We start from the raw sequence: 21,159 nt of genomic DNA on the forward strand, positions 1-21,159 counted from the left end.
CGGTTCTTCTCCATCTTTGAAGCTCTTTTCTGCTTGTGTGTCTTTATAGGAAACTGATTGCTGTGAGTCTACCCAAGGTTTGAGAACTGGTTCTTTCATAGAATATAATAGAATTGAACCATTGTCAATGCATTTGGTTCCACTAGCAGTTTTGGAATATCTGAAATAGTGTCCCTGCAAATATTTGACCCTTATTTGTGCATTTAAAGTCACACGGAAACTAAGTTAAGTAGAAAGTAGCACCAAATAATGTCTTCCATATTGTGATCTATATCCATTTTCAAAAAAAAAAAAAAAAAGTAGGGCAGGACTTGGTTCTGTGCATCAGCTGATTGGTTTTTGATGGATGAGAGTGCGGGTGGCATTCAAAAGTGTATGAAATATACATTTCAACTTTATATCTCATACTTTTGATTTAGTATTTTCAAATTTCCCTGTTGTATAAATGCTTGGATAATTCATAATTTCAACTTTATATCTCATAATTTGAACCTTTATGTCATTATGACTTTTTATCTCATAATTTGGATTTATGTATTTTATCATTTTAACTTTATATCTCAGTTTCAATTCAGTATATTTATAATTTCCACTGTTGTTTTGTTCAAGCAGGGTAAATGACTGGAGAAGACATCATTTCTAATTTATATCTCTTAATTTTAACCTTTATATAATCATTTTCCCCTTTTTATCTCAATATGTCCCCTTTTTATCTCATAATTTGGATTTAAGTATTTTATAATTATATAATTATAATCTTATAATTTTGATTAAATATGTCATAATTTTGACTGTCGTTTTGTTCTAGCGGGGTAATTTACTGGATAAGTCATAATTTAAACTTTATATCTCAGAATTTCAGCTTTTTATTGCATGATGTCACCTTTTTATCTCAGAATTTGGACTTAAGTATTTTATCATTTCAACTTTATATCTTAATTTTGATTTAGTATATCATAATTCCCCCTGTTGTTTTGTTCATGCAGGATAAATGACTGGATAGATCATAATTTTAACTTTTGACTTTCATGATTTTTATTTCATAAGTTCAGTTTTTTTTTAACTGCTGTTTCAGCAGAAGGTCCATTTGTGACATTTTGGTTAAACATTACAAGGTCCAAATTATCGATTGTTTTCTGAGGCTCTATTTCCCGTAGATACGCCCTCAGTACGGCATGCATCCGTCAAAGCTAATGATCTCCAGCCGACACGGCAGATGCTGTTCCTTTGTCTTCATTTGATAAGCTTTATTCACGCATTGATTTCATAAGACCCGATTTCTATGCTTTAATTCATTAGGCCGGCAGAAAAATCCATTATTTTGTCAGTCACTCTTCCTAAGCGTCTGTGTCGCCCACTCGTTCCCTCTCACTCGTTTCTCTCGTCTCACTCCATTTAGGACGTGCTAACTGGTATGGTTTCAGTGGGATTCTAGAATGTTCCTCTTGTTCCAGAAATCTTTATTGAACTGGGATCTCCTCACTCTCAGCTCCTCACCACCGATAAAAGCAATTTGGAGCTGACAGCGGCCGTTGGGTTTATTTACAGACGCTAGCATGGAAATTTTTACCATCTGGACTCCTTAAAATACCTGCATTCAACATGTCAATTTGTCCCCTTTCAGAGTCCGTCCGAAAACAACAGAGCTGTTTCAGAGGTCTCCAGGGGGATTGTGGCTAGCCATAACATATGCCAGAACGTGTGTTCCCTCTATGAGTGAGACAGCAGTTAGCATTAGTCTATTATTTCCCCGTATTATGGGCCAATATGACAGGGACTCAGATTTGATGAAATGGAATTAAAAGGTAAAACTTGATTTTTGTGTTTATTCCAGTTTTGTGTCCAATATCCGCAACATAAAAAAAAAATATTTTGGTAAATCGTAATTTTGACGTATATCATAATTATGCTGAAAACGACAAATAAATTGTTTCCCAAGAAACTTTCCCCCAAAATTTCTTCTTTTATCTATTAATTTTGACTTTTTATCCTATAATTTTAAATTTATATTTATCTTTTTAAGACTATTTAAACTATATATCTCATAATTCTGACTTTTTAAATCATATCTATGTAGCATATTCATATTAACAGTTTATCTCACAAGTTTTCATTTTTGTATCACAACTGTCATAATTGACTTTTGATCTCATAACTGAATTGATCTCAATTTCAACTTACAGTAGTATTTAATTTTGACTATCTCATAATTTCAAGTTTTAAATTTCAAAGTTTCAATTATCTCTATAATTTAAACTTTTCATCTCATCATTTTGACTTACCTCATGATTTCAACTTAGCTGTAATTATGACTATCCTATAACTTAAACTCTTTATCATAAATTCAACTTTTATCTCATAATTAACTTGTTGACTTTAAAATTTTCGATTTTTATCCTATAATTATGTGTAATTTCAATCTATATTTTTTTTTCATAATTTCAGTTTATCTACATAATTTCAAATTTTTAACTCATAAATTTGACTTATCTCATAATTTCAACATTTTGTCATAATTATGACATTTTATCTCATTATTTCAGTTTATCTCAATTTAGATATATTTATCTCGGAATTTCAACTTGTGTCATAATTTAGATTTTTATCTCATAATTATGACATTTGATATCATAAATATGATTTACAAAATCATTTTCCTTAGGTTGTGTGAATGTGCTTTTCAGTCTGATCATCTAGTGTCTAGATATCGCAGGACACACACTGAACTTTCATTTGAAATTTAAATTGGAGTTTGGAAAAATCCCTAGTCATAACCATGTGCTAATCTTTGCCTTGGCGAATATCACTAACTAGCACGAGCTCATTCATGTTGAAAGGTGGATTGTGAGGAGATAGATTCATATGCTTTTCTGCACTAATGATGAGGACGGGCAGGTGTTTCTTACTCGGATCAGATACACTAACCACTAGAGGACGTGCTGCTCTTCCCACACTGCCATATTAAAGCAGAATAACGGTCTCATTCAGCCTGTCAGTCAAGCCTAAAAGGCACTGAACTTCTGCTTTCCCTCATGTTTGACCTTCGATGCTTGAAATACGCTCACACACACACACACACACACACGCCTGCAGCAGTGTCACGGCAAATCCAGCCTGCATGCACCGGCCTGATCTCAACTGTCTGTAAAACTCCTATTTATATTTATGACACCGACGCTCTTAAATTCTTCATTAATCCACTTAATATTTCAGAGCTGAAGCATAACGCAGCCCTCGTCAGATGTGACAGGAATGATCTCATGGAGATTAAGAGGGAAGAAACACACACACACACACACAAGATCAATGACAAATAAGGAAGTTGGAGATCATAAACAGGAAAATCTATAGTTTAAAATGAATGTGTCAGGTTATTAGGACTGCTTCCCTTTTTCATGTTATTTTCAGTTTAGCCTATAAAATACCAGACCAGTTTCTTTTTTATTCAAATGTTTTTTTTAAACAGCTGCTTCACTTTTTTTTTTTCATTTTTATAATAATAAACGCAAGCAATTTTTATGATCTCAATATGGTTATACCATTTAGATATATTGAAGGCAGAATTTTGAATACTACTTTTACTATTTGGCAGAAATATTCTTTCCTTTGATTTACCAGGGAAAAAAGTTAGCTTTTTTATGTTAAAATATTAAAAAGTATTATAAATATAGTTAAAAATACAATTTAGAAACAAGGTTTTATATAATAATTTTTAATGATGATAATATATATATAGATTTTTACAATCTCAGGATGGTTACACAACCCAGATATTTTTTCCTTAACACCTCACATTTTAATTCAAGAATTTAAAACATGTTCTTATCTGTCCATTACCTGCTTGAACAGCATTTTAATGTAAAATCAAAACATTCCAAGGCAAAACTGGGCTTTGATCATTAAAACTAATGGCTAACCCAATTTATTAAAAGCTTTTTACATTTCACTACAAGCACCTTGACATTTTTTGGATTTTACATTTCTGGGCACCAGTGGCCATGTATTTTTTATGCATCTGTAGCAGACCTAGTCTATATTTTATGAAAGCAATTTGAATGCGTGTTTAAAGAAATGAACAGATCTGAACAAAGGGTCCTAAACACGATCAGCTCTGATCTGACTGCAAAGAACGTTCGGCACAGTTCAGACTGAGTCCTCTCTGAAGCTAAAGCAGCTCATAGACATGTTACATGACAGACATGTTCAGCAGACGAGCCTGTGGAGGCTTAACATTTCATGCTGCTCTATCAACCGACTCAAAGCTGACGTGTTGGAGTTGAGGAAGAGTTTTCATTGAGTTTCCCGGAAGACGTGATTCTCCAAGTGGAGTCCCCGGAGGGATTATATCAGAGCAAAGGCATGGTGAACTCAAGCCTGAAAGCCGAGCGGATGTCGTCTCTCACCCCTGAAATAACCCAGACACACATCCACATCCACCTGATGGACAAACACCATCCTCTGAGAGCTGGACGAGACCAAATCAAGCCGTACGTGTGAGTGATACACTCAGTCTGCCTCTGTCACTCACAAATAATCATGCTGCTTTACTGATAAAGAAAAGCTAAATAATGAAACATGCAACCCAGGAAGAAATGTTTTACTGTTTCATTTACTATTTATAAAAGCACCAAGCAGTTCTTATGTTTAGGACTTTAAGATTTATGTATTTGAATTCCATATACAATTTCCATGCATCTGGATTATGCAGATTTAGCAAAAAACTAATGAATTTAACGTGACTCATATTTGTCAGTCTTTCTTCATTGAAACAGGTCAGATTCATGCAAAAGTGTACATAAAAAAAGAATAGTAATTAAATAAATGCAAATAGTTCAAAATAAACAATGCATTTATTTGAAGTGCAGAAATCTGAACTGTTTCCTTGATATGTGACTGACAAATATGTCTCATATTAAATGTTTTAGTTTGTTTAAACTGTAATCCAAATGCATGTTTTTTTGTTTTTTTTTTGCAATTAAAAACATAAATCATAACATTTTTGAGTGATAACTATAATAGCAGATGGCTACATATGAAAACTAGAGCAGACTGGAACAGTGGCAGACGTGTGTGTGTGTGTGTGAGAGAGAGAAAGAGAGAGAGATTCAGGCGAGTCATATACTGTATACATTATACTGTATATAAATAAAACAAATGTTAACCTTGAATCATCACACTCAATCTGACCTTTAACATCTGGCCTTGAGGTCAACAGGCCTCAAATAACTGAGGCTACATCCGAAATAACATACTTCCCTATTAGATAGCAGGAGAAAAAAAATAAAATAAATAAAAAACCTGTATGTGATAAAAGATGTATGTATGAATTCATATGAAAGAGAAGGCAAAACGTATCCGGCTGATTTATGAATGGCAGAGATGTGACACCAATTACTAAATAATTAAGGATATAAATCTTTTCTGAACCTTCTTTAGAACATCTACACAATAATGTCTCGACTGCAAATCTAGTTCTAGCTGTGACCTTATGTAACTGAATCCACACGGAGTTAAATAATGACTCTATTGTCTTGAGTAGAGCTGCTTCTCTTTCAGTATTGATGAATTTTGCAGTATTAACACATCGGACTGAATAGAATCAGCATTGAACTAAACTGAGCTGAATAATGACACTAATGTTCTGTAGAGCAGCTTTACTGCTGTGAATTCTTCATAATTGATTCATTTCGCAACATAAACCATTTTTGAATTAAATTTTATTTAATAACGACTCTTTTTTTTAGAGCTGTTTTACAGCTGAATTTGAATCGGTTTCATAACTGATTAATTTTGCCACCTTGAGAATCTTATTAAACACAACTGATTCAAACTGAATTGAGTTGAATAATGACTATATTGTCCTCCATTGAGCTGCTTTACATCTGTTATTGAGTTTGTTTTATAATTAATCAATTTTGAACATTTACTGAAGTATTTTACAGAAGTCGATTTAAACTAAATTTGAACGAAACTGAGCTGAATTATGATCTGTAGTGCTGCTTGTGAAATTACATTTTTCATAATTTATTAATTTTGCTACACTTATATTGAACTGAACTGAATTATCATTGAATAATGACATTATTGTGTCCTGTAGAGTAGATTAAATGCTTAAATAATTTCATAATTGATGAAATAAAAAAAAGTTGGGAAACTCTACAAATTGTGAATAAAAACAGAATGCAATGATGTGGAAGTTTGACATTTCAATATTTTATTCAGAATACATCACAGATGACATATCAAATGTATAAACTCAGAAAATTTATCATATTAAGGGAAAAGTACACATCTCAAAAAAGTTGGGACAAGGCCATGTTTACCACTGTGTGGCATCCCCTCTTCTTTTTATAACAGTCTGCAAACGTCTGAGGACTGAGGAGACAAGTTGCTCAAGTTTAGGAATAGGAATGTTGTCCCATTCTTGTCTAATACAGGCTTTCAGTTGCTCAATTAGGTCTTCCTCTTTATGATGCACCAAATGTTTTCTGTGGGTGAAAGATCTGGACTGCAGGCTGGTCATTTCAGTATCCGGATCCTTCTTCTACACAGTCATGATGTTGTAATTAATGCAGTATGTGGTCTGGCATTGTCATGTTGGAAAAAGCAAGGTCTTTCCTGAAAGAGACGACGTCCTCTCTTTCTCTTTCTTTTCATGTAAGGATTCTAAGATTATTTGTACCAAGAATAATAATATAAAATGTAATAAAATTATAATTAAGTGCGGTTTAATCCACTTGACTGATTTGCTTATTTTTTTAATTACCGGTATATGTTTCATTCTGTTTTGACTTGCCATTTCAAAGACTACATTTTAACAATGCTACACTTCATTAAAATGAATGTGATCATTTAACCATTATCATGCAATATTGTATTTATCTTGTTTATCATGGGTCACATAATATGCTGCCAGATCTTAGCCTGATTTGGGCCAAATATCACCTGACTGATCTGGGCCACACTCCTCCCACCAACAATCGGCCTCATGTCCCAGTTTTCCAAAAATAACTTCAAATTTTGATTTGTCTGACCACAGAGCAGTTTTCCTCTTTGCCACAGTCCATTTTAAATGAGCCTTGGCCCAGAGGAAACGCCTGCACTTCTGGATCATGTTTAGGTTTGGCTTCTTTTTTTGACCTTTGAGTTTTAGCCGGCAATGGCGAATGGCACAGTGGATTGTGTTCACAGACAATGTTTTCTGGAAGTATTCCTGAGCCCATGTTGTGATTTCCATTACAGTATCATTCCTGTATGTGATGCAGTGCGTCTAATGGCCCGAAGATCACGGGCATCCAGTATGGTTTTGAGATTGTTCTCTGAATCTTTGGATGATATTATGATATATTAAGATGATGATAACTTCAAACTCTTTGCAGTTTTTCTCTAAGAAACTCCTTTCTGATATTGCTCCACTATTTTTCGCCGCAGCATTGGGGGAATTGGTGATCCTCTGCCCATCTTGACTTCTGAGAGACACTGCCACTCTGAGAGGCTCTTTTTATACCCAATCATGTTGGCATCATAAGTTGTAAATTGTTTCTACAGCTGTTCCTTATATGTACATTTAACTTTTCCGGCCTCTTATTGCTACCTGTGACCCAACTTTTTTGGAATGTGTAGCTCCCATGAAATCCAAAATGAGTCAATATTTGGCGTCACATTTCAAAATGTCTCACTTTCAACATTTTTTATATGTTATCTATATTCTATTAAATCAACACTGAACTAAATAATGACTGTATTCTGCTTTACAGCTGAAATTAAATGTGCTGCTTTTTTCAAATGATTGTTTTCCTGTTTATTTCTATAAAGCTGATTTGAAACAATCTGTATTTAATAAAGCTACATAAATAATCATGACCTTTGACCTTAATCCTGAACCATAACCATGACAGGGCCGAGGACACGAGTTTCCCTGCAGGAATGATGGGAAATCACGTCTGATCAATTAGTGCCAGCGGAGAGACACATAATCGCATCAGTTCCTCTGCAGACGGCAGCTATTAGTCTCCATTTGATCTCGTCATGTTGACGGCTGGTGTGTGACATTCAGACTGATGTCTGGGGCGTCTGAGGAAGCATTTGCATGAACGAAAAAAGCTGACATTACCAAAAATGGGATTTTTTTGTGCAGACTAACAGGACTGAAGGAGGTCATCTGTGCTCAAGACACATTTTTATACCTGAAGCATGAACTCTGTTGGTTACCCAGCATCCTCTCTGCCAGGAGATCCTGGCAAGGCCTGAAAGCACCGCATCTCCCCCGCAACGATCTATCATTCCTCTCAGAGTCATCGGGTACCAAGCTTTTCCATTTGGAACAAATCTGTTGGCCGGAGTTTCTGACTCGGGCGCGCGGCGGCCCAAAAGGCCTCTCAAATTACCTCTTAACATCCAACGAGCAAACCAGATTAGACCTGCTCCTGCTCCAATCGTTCGGGGAGAGATCTGAAAATTGCGTTTATAATTGTGTTTGTCTCGCCAAGTCTTCACAGTGAGTTTATCCAGCTAACGGCCATCTTTAATTCTGCTGTTTAGTTTGGGATTTGTCCCGGGAAAGCAGTGCTGCTGAGAATGATGCTATAGAGAAACAGCATCTTCATATCTGACTACAGTCAAGCATCATCAATACTTCGAGTACTTCTAGGGATCTCAAAACTCTAACATTAATTATTGAACTTCAGCTTATTGAAATAAGGTGGATACTTTCATTTATAGATGTAGAAATGCAAGTGCACAATCAGCTAAACACAGGGCCTCCTGTGACCCCTCATCCTTCTGTTTGTTAAATTATTTCCGTTCTATTTCCAGAATAAAAGCGCTGACATTTAATTTGACATGAAGTTAAAGCATCATTCAGATGTGGCTAGTGTAATAATTGGTGTGCTGATGCACCAGGCTCTCATGCGGTGGTAATGACCATCTGCCTCGTCTGATAGCTGCGGCAGTCTCTGCGCTCGTAAACACTGACCTGACTCTCACCGGGAGCAAACGTCCTCACACCCTCCAGGAGACACATCCAGCCTTCCCAAAATAACCCCAGCATCAGCGCCAGAGAGTCTCAGGGTGCTCAAAAGTGTTTGAGCCGAGAATTACTGAGACTGTCATCCTTAAATCGCTATTGTCACAGATAGTTTCAGCTGGGATTTTCTTGGCCTGTGCAAGGTTAACAGATTTAGGTGTGTGTTAACGTGGAAAAACACTAAATATAAACATGCTAAATCGTCAAAGTATTTTCAGTTGTTCCAATTGGAGTGTGAATTGTGTGAACACACATATTTTATACCCAGTTAACAGTTCTAGCTCCCAGATCATTCCCAAAACAGACATTTTAATGTTCTCTGTTGGCAAAAAAATAAATAAAAAATAATAATAATAATTAAATAATAACAATAATAATAATAATAATAATGCAAGATTATATATATATATATATATATATATATATATATATATATATATATATATATATATATATATATATATATATATATATATATATATATATAAGCTTGTATTATTATTATTATTATTTAATTAATCGTCTGTATCACGGTTATATATATTTTACTTTTGTATATTTTGAAATAAATACAAAAAAAAATATTTTATATATCAATTTTTGAAAATACATTTAAAAATTGTTAAAAAATTTAAGAAAAAAAAAAAGTATCACTTAAAAAGTTATTTTGGCCCCCATATATTTCAATCCAAGAGAACAGATTCACATTCGTCACATCTGAAGAAAAAAACTTAATTTGTTGTGAACAACACATTGATCTTATATGCTACTGTAAGATTGGCTGTAATATTGACTAAGTATATAATTACTTTCAAAATCATATTTCATTGAGTGTAACTGTTAACAACATTTATTTAGCATATATTTGAAATATATTTTGGCCAGAAAAACTATATGGGAGTTTCTTTGCATAAATAGAATATCCCCTGTAAGTTTGGAGAGCTGTTGTTTGATTAATCAAAATTGTCAACCGTGATAAGGACGATTAATTAAGATGTCTATTTATATGTATGACTTCTCAAAACGTATATGTTTTTATTCGGTGATTAAACTGACAACAAATTTAACATGTGTGCACTAATTAACTGCACTGGGTGTGTGGTAAACACTTCACCTGAATTCAACAAACAAACACTGGAATATACAACACCTAAATCAAGTCTATGTTTCTATCAGGTATTCCTCACTGCCAGACGACATGTGACAGTGAGTGTCTCCCTCTGCTGGCGACGACCGAGAAATGATATCAACCAATACAATAAACTAAACTGACAGGTTATTATTACATTATATACACTCATGTCACTACCGTGTTATAAGGTATTACGTTTAACTATAATTACCAGGAACCACAAAAGTACTGTGGAACTTGGCTAACATTCTTCTGCCGTTTTATGAGAGAGAGGTCACTGACTTTTTGCGACAGCTTGGATTCAGTTTACGGCACTTCTCATTCATTTCTATGGTATCCGTAAACGGTGACTAAGCTGTCGCAAAACTCTGACTGAAGTTCAATGACGTTACGGCTGTAATATGTATGCGTCCCAATGTGCGCACTCTCCATAATAAATGATATGTGATATTAGTCATTTTCAATACTAGTTAGGGAAGATAGAGTGTATTGTATGCACACTGGGACGCAGGGGATCTCTGACGTGGCGCCCAGTCGTTTCTAGGCAGGTAACTAGGAAGTGAACGCTGAAGCTCCTCCCCCCACGTGTATCCGCAGGAACCGGCGTGACGCGGGTGGTGAAAGAGATCGGCGGACCGGAGGGAGACAGACAGGTATTTATAACGGACAAATATGTTACGTACAGGTTTATATGGTTTTTTAAAGAGGATTTGGAGTACTCGGTTTGTGTTCATCGACGTGTACCCTACCCTGCTGTTTATATGGTAAGTTACTTCGAAGAAAACAGTAACACCCGCTGGGTTCGTGTCCGAAATTAGTATAATATCATAGTACTTTGTGGTACTGTTAGTTGATGCAGACTTGGAGAGCAAGAGGGGCGTCAAGAAGACACCGTTCACCAGGTCTGGTCAGTCCCGGTTTTAACTGCGCTTTCTCTCCGCTGTTGTAGGACTGAAGATGGCAGATGACCCGAGCGCGGCGGACAGAAATGTGGAGATCTGGAAGATCAAGAAACTCATCAAGAGTCTGGAAGCGGCGAGGGGGTGAGTGAGAGAGAGAGAGAGAGAGAGAGAGAGAGAGAGAGAGAGAGAGAGAGAGAGTGAGTGTGTGTGTGTGTGTGTGTGTGTGTGTGAGCGAGCGAGCGAGAGAGAGAGAGAGAGAGTCATTGAGAGAGAGTGTGTGTGTGTGCGTGAGAGAGAGAGAGAGGGAGGGGAAGACCTAGAGAGAAAGAGATACTCTATTTTATTTTATTTCTAACTTATACATTCACATACACTAATTCACTTTGCACTACATGGTTAATCCTTTTTATATATTTTATTATTATTATTACTATTATTATTTTTCTTTCTGTAAATACATATGTGCACTATTTGTAAGCAGCCCAGCCGCAACTGCTTTGGCAATACAAATGTACAGTTTTTGTCATGCCAATAAAGCTCACCGAAATTGAAGAGAAAGAGAGAGTGTATGTGAGAGAGAGAGAGAGAGCGAGAGAGTTTATGTGGAAGCGTTTGAATGATAAACGGAATAATAAAAGTGTTTTCATGTTGTTAGTTTAGTGGTTAACATCTGGACTGTGAACTGAAAGCTTATAGTTTCAAACCCCACAAATATTTATCATGTCACCACATGACTATAAAACGAATGTTTTATACAGCTTGTATATAAGACACTGGACCACAAAACCAGTCACATTTTAAGTCACTATTAAAGTTGACCAAATAAAGTCCTTAGCAATCAAAATTAATTTTTTTATGTATTTACAGTAGAAAATTTACAAAATATCTTAATGAAAGATGATATTTACTAAATATATAAGTTATATCTGGAGCAGAAGGGGTAAACAATACTGTATGCACACACATGCATGCAGAGAGAGCTCCATGTGATGTGGTTTTCTTCCTGACCCCAGATGTTTCAGAGTGAGCTGTAGTAATGGTGATTCTGTCTTAGTAAACAGCAATAATGACAGGTTAGCAGCCACAGGGCCGGGCAGCTCTCATGATGGTGTCAGATACTTCACTTCAGACCTCCTGTGTGTGTGTGTGTGTGTGTGTGTGTGTTTGAGTTCTGGATCACAGTGAGGTGTGTTTTTAGCCTCATAATAACTATAATGACACACATTATTCTTTCAGTACATTTATTATAGATTCAGATAAGAGTCTTGCTCAAGGGCATGATTGTGATTGTTCAGTCAGCTTTTGCTGGATTTGAACGTACAACCTACTTTTTGGCAGGCGTTTTGCTGTTGGTTTTGCAACGGAGATTAGCTTTGCTGGATGAAGAATGTGGATCCGTGAGCTCTTGATCTCTTGATGAAGGTTAAAGCAAGTGTACATGGGTCTATTTGAAGAAGAACCGCTGAGAGAGAGTGTAAATGCGTCATCGGCATGACACTCGTGCTTTCATTCTGACAGGTAGTTATGTTGAGCGTCACAACAATACGGACCTTCACTCAAGGGTAACTTCTGTGAGATAAGAGTAATTAATACTCGCAGACACACAATGACGTGTCGAATCCTACATCATAAACTGAAACGCTTTGTTTTTATGCCTGCGTGTCGCTGACCTTCTTGCCACATGTGTGTGTAAATAAAGGAAAGCGTGTTGGTCTGTCTGTGACCCTGATAACTCCTCACTGCTCCGTGTGGACGGTGTAAACCCAGCGTTTGAAGTCAGTCTCTGTGATTTAGCAGCAGTTTGTGTGAGAGTAACTCTAGAAATGCCACTTCAGTCCGCTGATAATACCGAGGACTTTCACCTCTCTGTGACTCTCTAACTAGTCAGCTACCAATCTAGGCACCATTATAAGGCATCATGCATGCGATAGCTGATAACATACAGAGAAGGCAATCCCAGAATGCACCATGATGAAAAATCGAAGAGGGACAAAAAAAAAATCTGGCATTTTTTTTTATATAAGTAGAAAGTATGTTTTACATGAAAATACCATTTCAGTCTTACTGCTTAACGGTTTCACCTTTAATTCGATGTGTCACTTGCTGATTCTTTGTAATTGGGTCAAGGAAAGATCGTGGTTTTTAAGCATTAAAGCAATAAAAGTCAAATACAGCTTTTTTATTAATATTTTTTATATACATTTGAATGTGTCTTGTTTAAATAATTTTAGTGACTACGATACAGTTTTACCATGATTTATAGAAGGTGCCCACTGAAATGTCATTTAGTGTAACAATAGAGCATATATATATATATATATATATATATATATATATATATATATATATATATATATAAAACACACTTTTTATAAATGTAAAATCACTTTTGTGAGTTTAATTTGATGCTGACACCACAATGGGATGTTATCTTTGAAGTACTTAATACATGATTGTATTGATCAAAAAGTAGTACTTCTGTGTCGAACGTAACAATGTTTCTGTTGTTGTGCAAATTAAGGATTGGTGACTATCTAGTGTTCCGAATCAGTCACCTTTCTGTAATTTGGTTCATTGACAGTAATTTGTCTGTTTGATGAATATCAGTTCCTGTGTCTCCAGTAGATGACGGCGGTTTGCATGTACTGATAGAATGTGTGCCTTGACTGCAATGCATGTCACTTAGGATAAAAACATTTGCCAAATTCATAAATGTAAATGAACAGCATTGTCGTTTGTTTCTCTCTGTCAGTAATGGGACAAGCATGATCTCGCTCATCATTCCTCCTAAAGATCAGATCTCCAGAGTAGCCAAGATGTTGGCGGATGAGTTCGGGACAGCGTCAAACATCAAGAGTCGAGTGAACCGGCTGTCAGTGCTGGGAGCCATTACTTCAGTCCAGCAGAGACTCAAACTCTACAACAAAGGTGTGTGTGTGTGTGTGTGTGTGTGTGTGTGTCTTTACATTCCTCACCCAAACACACCTGCATGTTTAAGAAGGACATCGGAGACAAAAGCCTGTGTTTGTCCACTCACATCACTGAGTCACTATATTCAGCATATGAGAACAGTTTTATGAAAGCAAAAGGCTCTAGCATTGTGCTTTCTAAGAAAAAAATAAAATTGGTGCTACATGCATTCTAATTGGTGCTTTTTTGGTCAAATAATTGCTAGTTAGAACAATGTTAATGTTATTAGGTTGATTTTCATTCATTATGACCCTCCAAATAGACCATTTTTACTTTCTAAATGTACTTGCGGATCTTTTTCGGCACGTTCCATTTGTAGATAAGTTCGTTTTTTGTACCTGACGTCTCCAATGGCACCGAGGGGAAATTCACATTGTCTGTTCTGTTGTAGGCCATGTATGAAATCGATATCCTGAAATCAAAACGTTTTCTGCCACAAAATTAATTTTAGGTTTTGGACACAACACGTTTCGAAAGCCAGAATTCATTGACCAAAATGGAGCAAATATATGCGTTAATACATATTCATTATAACTTTTGAGTGTGATTGAATAAATCTTTTATCAAAACAAGTTTCTGTTATACCCACTTTTTAAGTGTTTATATTTCAGCAATGAATTGGAGTAAAAGCATCATAATACCTTTAAAAAGTGACCTTATTTGCAGATGTTTAGTCAAGATGTTTTATTTGTGTGGTGAGTAATAGATTTGATTAATTAGCTGATGATTAAATAACAGTAGTTTGGTTTTTGAATTTTCAGTGTGTCCTGGTTAAATACTTTCAGCGCATTGCTATTGCCTGTTATTAACACAATAGTTTAATATCAGTTAATGCATTAAAGTCTATAATGATAGATTGAGTGAGATCTGCTGATCAATTCCTGTCCTGCACTGACTTTTTTTCGCATTCAACATTGTTTCATGGTACTGAAGTAAAAGTAAAATGAGTTTTGCACAGCGTTGCATGTTGACGTTTTGGTTTTTCTGGTTTGTTCATGTCAACCACATCCAGAGTCCACACTCTTATAGTTGATCATCTGACTTTAGCAAATATCCAGCTGGAGTTTGATCCTGTTTTGGTGTGTGTTCATAGTGCCCCATAACGGTCTGGTGGTGTACTGTGGCACCATAGTGACAGAAGAAGGCAAAGAGAAGAAAGTCAACATTGACTTTGAGCCGTTCAAACCCATCAACACCTCTCTGTACCTCTGTGATAACAAGTTCCACACCGAGGTACAATCCCAGTCCAAATCAAGCCTGTTTCCTGAAGCTCGTTGTTCTTGAGATGCTGTATAATCGTCTGTCTTTCTCTAGGCTCTGACGGCGTTGTTGTCAGACGACAGTAAGTTTGGATTCATAGTCATTGATGGAAGTGGAGCTCTGTTCGGGACTCTGCAGGGAAACACCAGAGAAGTGCTGCACAAATTCACTGTGGACCTGCCCAAAAAACACGGTGATCACAGCGTAACACTCACTCTGATCTGACAGCTGCGTCCAGGTGCTTTAGGTGTACTTACTATGTAGCTATGAAGTTTCTTAGAGATTGTGTTATTAAACTACTTTCATAATTCATCTTTAGACTCGTGTGTCTTTCAAAAATTATTAGCAAATCAGTGTTTGATTTGGTAAAGGATGATTGATTTGATTCTAAAGTCTTACTCAATGATTTGTTTGGATCACTCGTTTCTTTTTTTTTCTTTTTTTTTAAATGATCTGTGCTGATTATGTAACATTGGTTTATATAAATGAAAACGAATAGGTATTGTACTTTTATTTGGTTTAGTATGAAAACTTGCCTTGAGATATATATATATTTTTTTTTTAAGTAGGTATTTTGAATGATTAGCCTTTGAACATTCATATTGACATTTGATCATTTTTATCAATTTTGTCCAGTAACTGCCATCTTTACCCAAGTTTTCTCTTCTCTTCTGTTCTTGAGTGTTATTTTATGGAATTAACCCCATATTTATTTCAGTTAATTGATTCCCAATTAATTTGCATCATTACCCGTTTTCCATACAATAAACTTTCTGTAGTTGAATATAAGATTTAAAATAATTACACATTATCCTTCTATGTGTTTATTTAGTGAAAAACCTTCCTTGATTATTCTAAACTACTGTAGATGAATTTTCAAAATGTAACTACGTGCTTAAACATTTTAAATCTTTCTTTTTTCCCCTAATTATTACTATTTAAATTTTAGAAGCATAAATATTGAAATTGTTACTGGACACTACAGCTATATATATATATTAAAAAATATATATATATATATATATATATATATATATATATATATATATATATATATATATATATATATATATTATATATATATATTTTTTTTATTATTATTATTATTGTTGTTTTTTTCTTCTGGTATTCTTGAATACTATTTTATAGAATAAAATCCATATGTGTGTGTGTAAACATATGATGATTTTCTCTCTCAGGAAGAGGCGGCCAGTCTGCGCTGCGTTTCGCTCGGTTAAGGATGGAGAAGAGACATAATTACGTGAGGAAGGTGGCAGAGACGGCCGTGCAGCTCTTCGTGTCCAATGATAAGGTCAACGTGGCTGGACTGGTGCTGGCCGGATCCGCAGATTTCAAGACCGAGCTCAGCCAATCAGACATGTTCGACCCGGTAAGAAAGCATGAAGACTGCTCGGCATTTCGTTGTTCTCTGATTAGAAGAATTCCCTTTCCTTGAAATCATTGTTAAGAGTAATATGTAGAAATATGATTCTGTACATAGCTTATCATCGGATGTGACCTAACCGCAGTTTCTTGGTGTTTGGCTAAAGTCTGTCTTTCTGACATCAGTCTGTTGTCTCTCGCAGAGGTTACAGGCGAAAATATTGAAGCTGGTCGACATCTCTTACGGAGGAGAAAACGGCTTTAATCAGGCCATCGAACTGTCCGCTGAGGTCCTGTCCAACGTCAAGTTCATACAGGAGAAGAAATTAATAGGTAAATATCGAGCGGCAACCTCCCGCTCTCTCTCGTGAGGCCAATAATGAAGTGACTTAAACTGCAATTCATCGACTGGCCGCTTGAGGCTGGCTGCAGAAGAGAGTCAGTCCCATAGACTCCCCATGTTAAAATGCCCAACTTTACAGCAGAAAAAAACATGTTTACAGCCTGGTCCAAAAAATTATTTTGGTCTATATTGCTAATTTTGCCCTTCATGACAACTGTGAGGGGGGTGAATTTTTTTATAACTCATCCGTTTAAATTATATTAAGTCTTAAAGTTCTGCATAATTAAGGGCGTGGCCACTTGAGTGACAGGTGGATTGCCACTGCTGATAATGTAGTCGCACTAGGTGGGCGTGGCTTCAGCAATCAGCTCCCGCCTTTTTGCCCATTTTCGATTATCCGGGAGAGTCGCGCTGTGACGCGCTTCCAAGATGGCGACAGCCCGCTCTGCACACTTTACGCTTCAAAACCGTTATTGTGGAGTCTATGGGTGACGTCACGGACACTACGTCCATATTTTTTTACAGTCTATGGTAAATATAGATTCTTTTGAGTCTCTAACAATCCCAAAGTCTTATTCTGCATTCAGAGATCATTCTAGAACCAAACAACCAAACCCCAGAGTCCTTAAACTCTTAAATTGCTATGTGCAAAGTGATGCAAAGTGATCGATAATGATTGACTTTTAATGTATTATATTATGTGTTTATGTTGTAACATGTTGTTGATGGTTATAAGAGTCCATATTTTATCATATTGTAGCAATAAAACATTGTTATTTCAAAATAAGAGTCCTTAAGAGGCTTTCTTGTTTATAATTAAAAGTCCTGCATTATGCATTATGTTAGTTTTTAAGGTTGTTATATTTAATAACAACCATAAACAATATTTTTATTGCCTATTTTTAAAAACATTTTTACATTAACAAAATCCATGTATTGACACATTAGTTCATTTCAGTACATACTGTATGTATTCTACTTGTCAAAAGGCTACATTTATTTGATCAGAAATACAACATATTAAAATGATTTTTGAAGGATCATGTGACACTGAAGTAATGATGCTGAAAATTCACTCCCTATTTTGAAACTAAATCAAATGTTTGACTAGTTTGCTATCCTAAACCGAGCTGAAGGCATTAATGGCGGTGCTCTGTGTCTCAGGGCGATACTTCGATGAGATCAGTCAGGACACGGGGAAGTATTGTTTCGGTGTGGAGGACACACTGAAGGCGCTGGAAATGGGAGCTGCTGAAATTCTCATTGTCTATGAAAACTTAGACACGATGAGATATGTCCTGAGATTGCACGGCGCGGAGGTCAACGGCTTGGAGAACGGTACAGACACACACAAAATAATTCATATTATGCAATAATATTCTCTGTTTACTCCAAACTCTTTTGCCTTCTGGCTCTGTGTTCAGTGTAAGCACGAGCAGTGTTTGTCTCTAATGTGGGTTGTTGTTTCAGCAGACAGTAAGAGATTCGGCAGTGCTTCTGTTATTTCTCCTCACTGCTGTGTGTTTCAGATGAGAAAACCATTCATTTGACCCCAGAACAAGAGAAGGACAAATCCCACTTCATAGACAAAGAGGTGTGTGTGTGTGTGTGTGTCAAAGGTTGTATGTGCTGTGAAAACAATTACTTTCATAATTATTATTCATATTTTACATTTTATTTTTTATTTTCAGTTTTCAGTTTTGTTGTTTTTGGCTGCTTTATTTATGTGTAAATATTACTATTTAGGTTTAATTACTTTTGTATTTATTTTCTATGTTTTATTTCTTGTTTATTTTTTTTATATATTATTAATTAAGAACCTATATAATTTTAAGTTCTTATTTTTTTTTTATTTTTTTTTTCAGTTTATTCATCTTAAGTTTATTTCAGTTGGTTCCTGAGACAACATTTCTCATTTGTTTAGTTTAATTGTTTTATTTATTATTTCATCTAAATTGTTTATTGTTAATTTAACTTAATCTTTATTTAAATATTTGTAAAATTTGGCTCTTCTAGTGTATATGCCGATTTGATTAGAATAGCTGGATAGCTAGTCTCTGTTAATACTGTGTGTGTGTGTGTGTGTGTGTGTGTGTGTGTGTATATATATATATATATATATATATATATATATATATATATATATATAATTTTTTTTTTTTTTTTGTATAAATAAAACTATGATGAGTCAAAGATAATAAGGAATTTCTATTCTTTAATGGCATGTGCATTGCTGCATCAGGGATTTCCAAACTTTTCTGTCAGCTTGAACCCCTTTTATATAAAATATTTAAAAAAATAATATATTTAATAAAAAAGTCCCCTTTCAGATTAAAAGTTACTATTTTAATAATTTATAATTTATTTTATTATTTGTATATTGTTTTTATTAATGCATTTAAATGTTTTTAGTTTTTTTTTTACATTTTTCATTTTACAGAGTGTCAGGCAATGCACTTGGTTGCTTGATGATGAAACAGTTGTTCCCCCCTTTCTTTTTACATGTGTAAAGAAGAGCCACCAAATGAAGATATGCAGTAATTTGCATTGCATTATCATAACACACTCACACATTTGACAGCCCTGACATGTGTAATGTTTGTGGTGTTGTTGTGCGGCTCAGACGGGTCAGGAACACGAGCTCATCGAGTGCATGCCGCTGCTGGAGTGGTTCGCCAACAGCTATAAGAAGTTCGGAGCGACTCTGGAGATCGTGACGGATAAAAGTCAAGAGGGATCGCAGTTCGTCAAGGGTTTCGGAGGAATCGGAGGTGAGCGAACACTGAATCTGGATTAGTTCACGAATGAAAAGATGTTGATCAAGAATCTTTTTACTGTTTATCACTCACCAAAGTATGGCCTCTCTATTAGGTATTTTGCGGTACCGAGTGGATTTCCAGGGGTTGGATTACCAGGCAGAAGATGAGGAGTTTTTTGATTTGGATGACTACTAGGTAGTCGAGACACAACTTGAGAGAAATCAGTGAAGATTTGAAAAATCATAGGGGAAAATCAAAAGTTATTTTTTTACCAAATACTCAAAAACACACAGTTTAAGAAGTGTGTCATCTGTCAGTCAAATGAAGGACAGAACCGTTCATGAATAATTAAACAGCCCGGCTTTTAGAGCATTCTGATTGGACAGGATTCATTTTATTCTCTTTCCCTGTTTGAATTAAAGTCACAGAATCCTTCTGACTGTTTGGACTTAATTTAAAATGTTTATTTTAAGTTCCCTGTTCTTCTCATCCCAACTTTTTCCACCATAAATCCACAAATAGTATTCTTCCTTTATTTTTTAGTATTTTATTATTATTATTGGCAATGCTGTATTTTGTAATGAATAGGGGAAAACAAAATAAATTTGAAAATTCTGAAGTAAGCTTCTTTCTGTTGGTGTTTTACTGATGTGTGCTCTGTATATTCCTCAAAAATGTGTTTTTATTAAAACCTTGTTCTGTGCTTCTAGATTGACATTTTTCTATTTATAGACCATTTACTTTTCCACTATATTAATACTATAGCAAACACGTTTTTTTTTTTTTTCTCATTCTTTTTAACACACCAGTTAATAAATATAAATACAATTATTGGTCAACTTATTAGAAACAACAATTTTAATCAAGTTTTAAAGGTATTTAAAATTAAAAGTGACAGGGGGCTGTGGAACGTTTAAAGATAAACAGTCAAAAAAAAAAAAAAGTAAAAACATTGATTGATTCATTTTACTTAAAGAAATACAATTCATTTAAATAAGATTTGACTATACATCTAACATTACTGCAGTGATAACAAACACTTTAAAATGTAATGTAATGTAAAATAAGCTGATTTTACCCTTCAAATATTCCTATAATATTTTTCACAATATAAATTAAGATTACCTATATAAAATACATACCCTACATAAAAGGCATATATATATATATACACACACACACACGTGCCATTTATATGGGGTTAGAGTCCCTGATAATCCCTTTTGGGGGTTCATTACATATGAAAGATTGAAAACATCTGATCTTAAACACATTTTAGTAAAGATTAACAAAATAAAAATTTGAAATACAAACTTGCAGAAAATGTATGCAGGTTTTTTTTTTTTTTTTTTTTACATTTATTTTTAATTTTCAACTAACAATTA

At 35.0% G+C, this 21,159-nt stretch overlaps 1 protein-coding gene across 2 annotated transcripts; it reads left to right on the plus strand.

Moving 5' to 3' along the window:
• The first annotated feature begins 10,643 nt into the window (after nt 1-10,643).
• Nucleotides 10,644-20,483, plus strand: LOC127971956 (eukaryotic peptide chain release factor subunit 1). 2 transcript variants are annotated; one of them, XM_052575298.1, is made up of 11 exons: nt 10,644-10,810; nt 11,107-11,200; nt 13,812-13,987; nt 15,123-15,262; nt 15,344-15,482; nt 16,489-16,679; nt 16,876-17,005; nt 18,180-18,353; nt 18,545-18,609; nt 19,639-19,786; nt 19,887-20,483. In XM_052575298.1, the coding sequence occupies exons 2-11, from the start codon at nt 11,115-11,117 to the stop codon at nt 19,967-19,969; spliced, it is 1,332 nt and encodes a 443-aa protein (XP_052431258.1). In that variant the 5' UTR covers nt 10,644-10,810; nt 11,107-11,114; the 3' UTR covers nt 19,970-20,483. The 2 variants fall into 2 exon arrangements, with proteins under 2 accessions (XP_052431258.1, XP_052431259.1); XM_052575299.1 differs by having other exon boundaries at nt 10,770-10,921.
• The last annotated feature ends 676 nt before the right edge of the window (nt 20,484-21,159 follow it).

Source organism: Carassius gibelio, chromosome B14 (assembly GCF_023724105.1).
Source record: "Carassius gibelio isolate Cgi1373 ecotype wild population from Czech Republic chromosome B14, carGib1.2-hapl.c, whole genome shotgun sequence".
In the NCBI taxonomy this organism is placed as follows: Eukaryota; Metazoa; Chordata; class Actinopteri; order Cypriniformes; family Cyprinidae; genus Carassius; species Carassius gibelio.

Excerpts from the sequence above, each read along its gene's own strand:
- LOC127971956 (XM_052575298.1), top strand. The coding sequence starts at position 11,115 with ATGGCAGATGACCCGAGCGCGGCGGACAGAAATGTGGAGATCTGGAAG. Across the intron at positions 15,483-16,488 it reads GGACCTGCCCAAAAAACACG|GAAGAGGCGGCCAGTCTGCG; the intron begins GTGATCACAGCG and ends TTTCTCTCTCAG. Across the intron at positions 19,787-19,886 it reads GGGTTTCGGAGGAATCGGAG|GTATTTTGCGGTACCGAGTG; the intron begins GTGAGCGAACAC and ends CCTCTCTATTAG.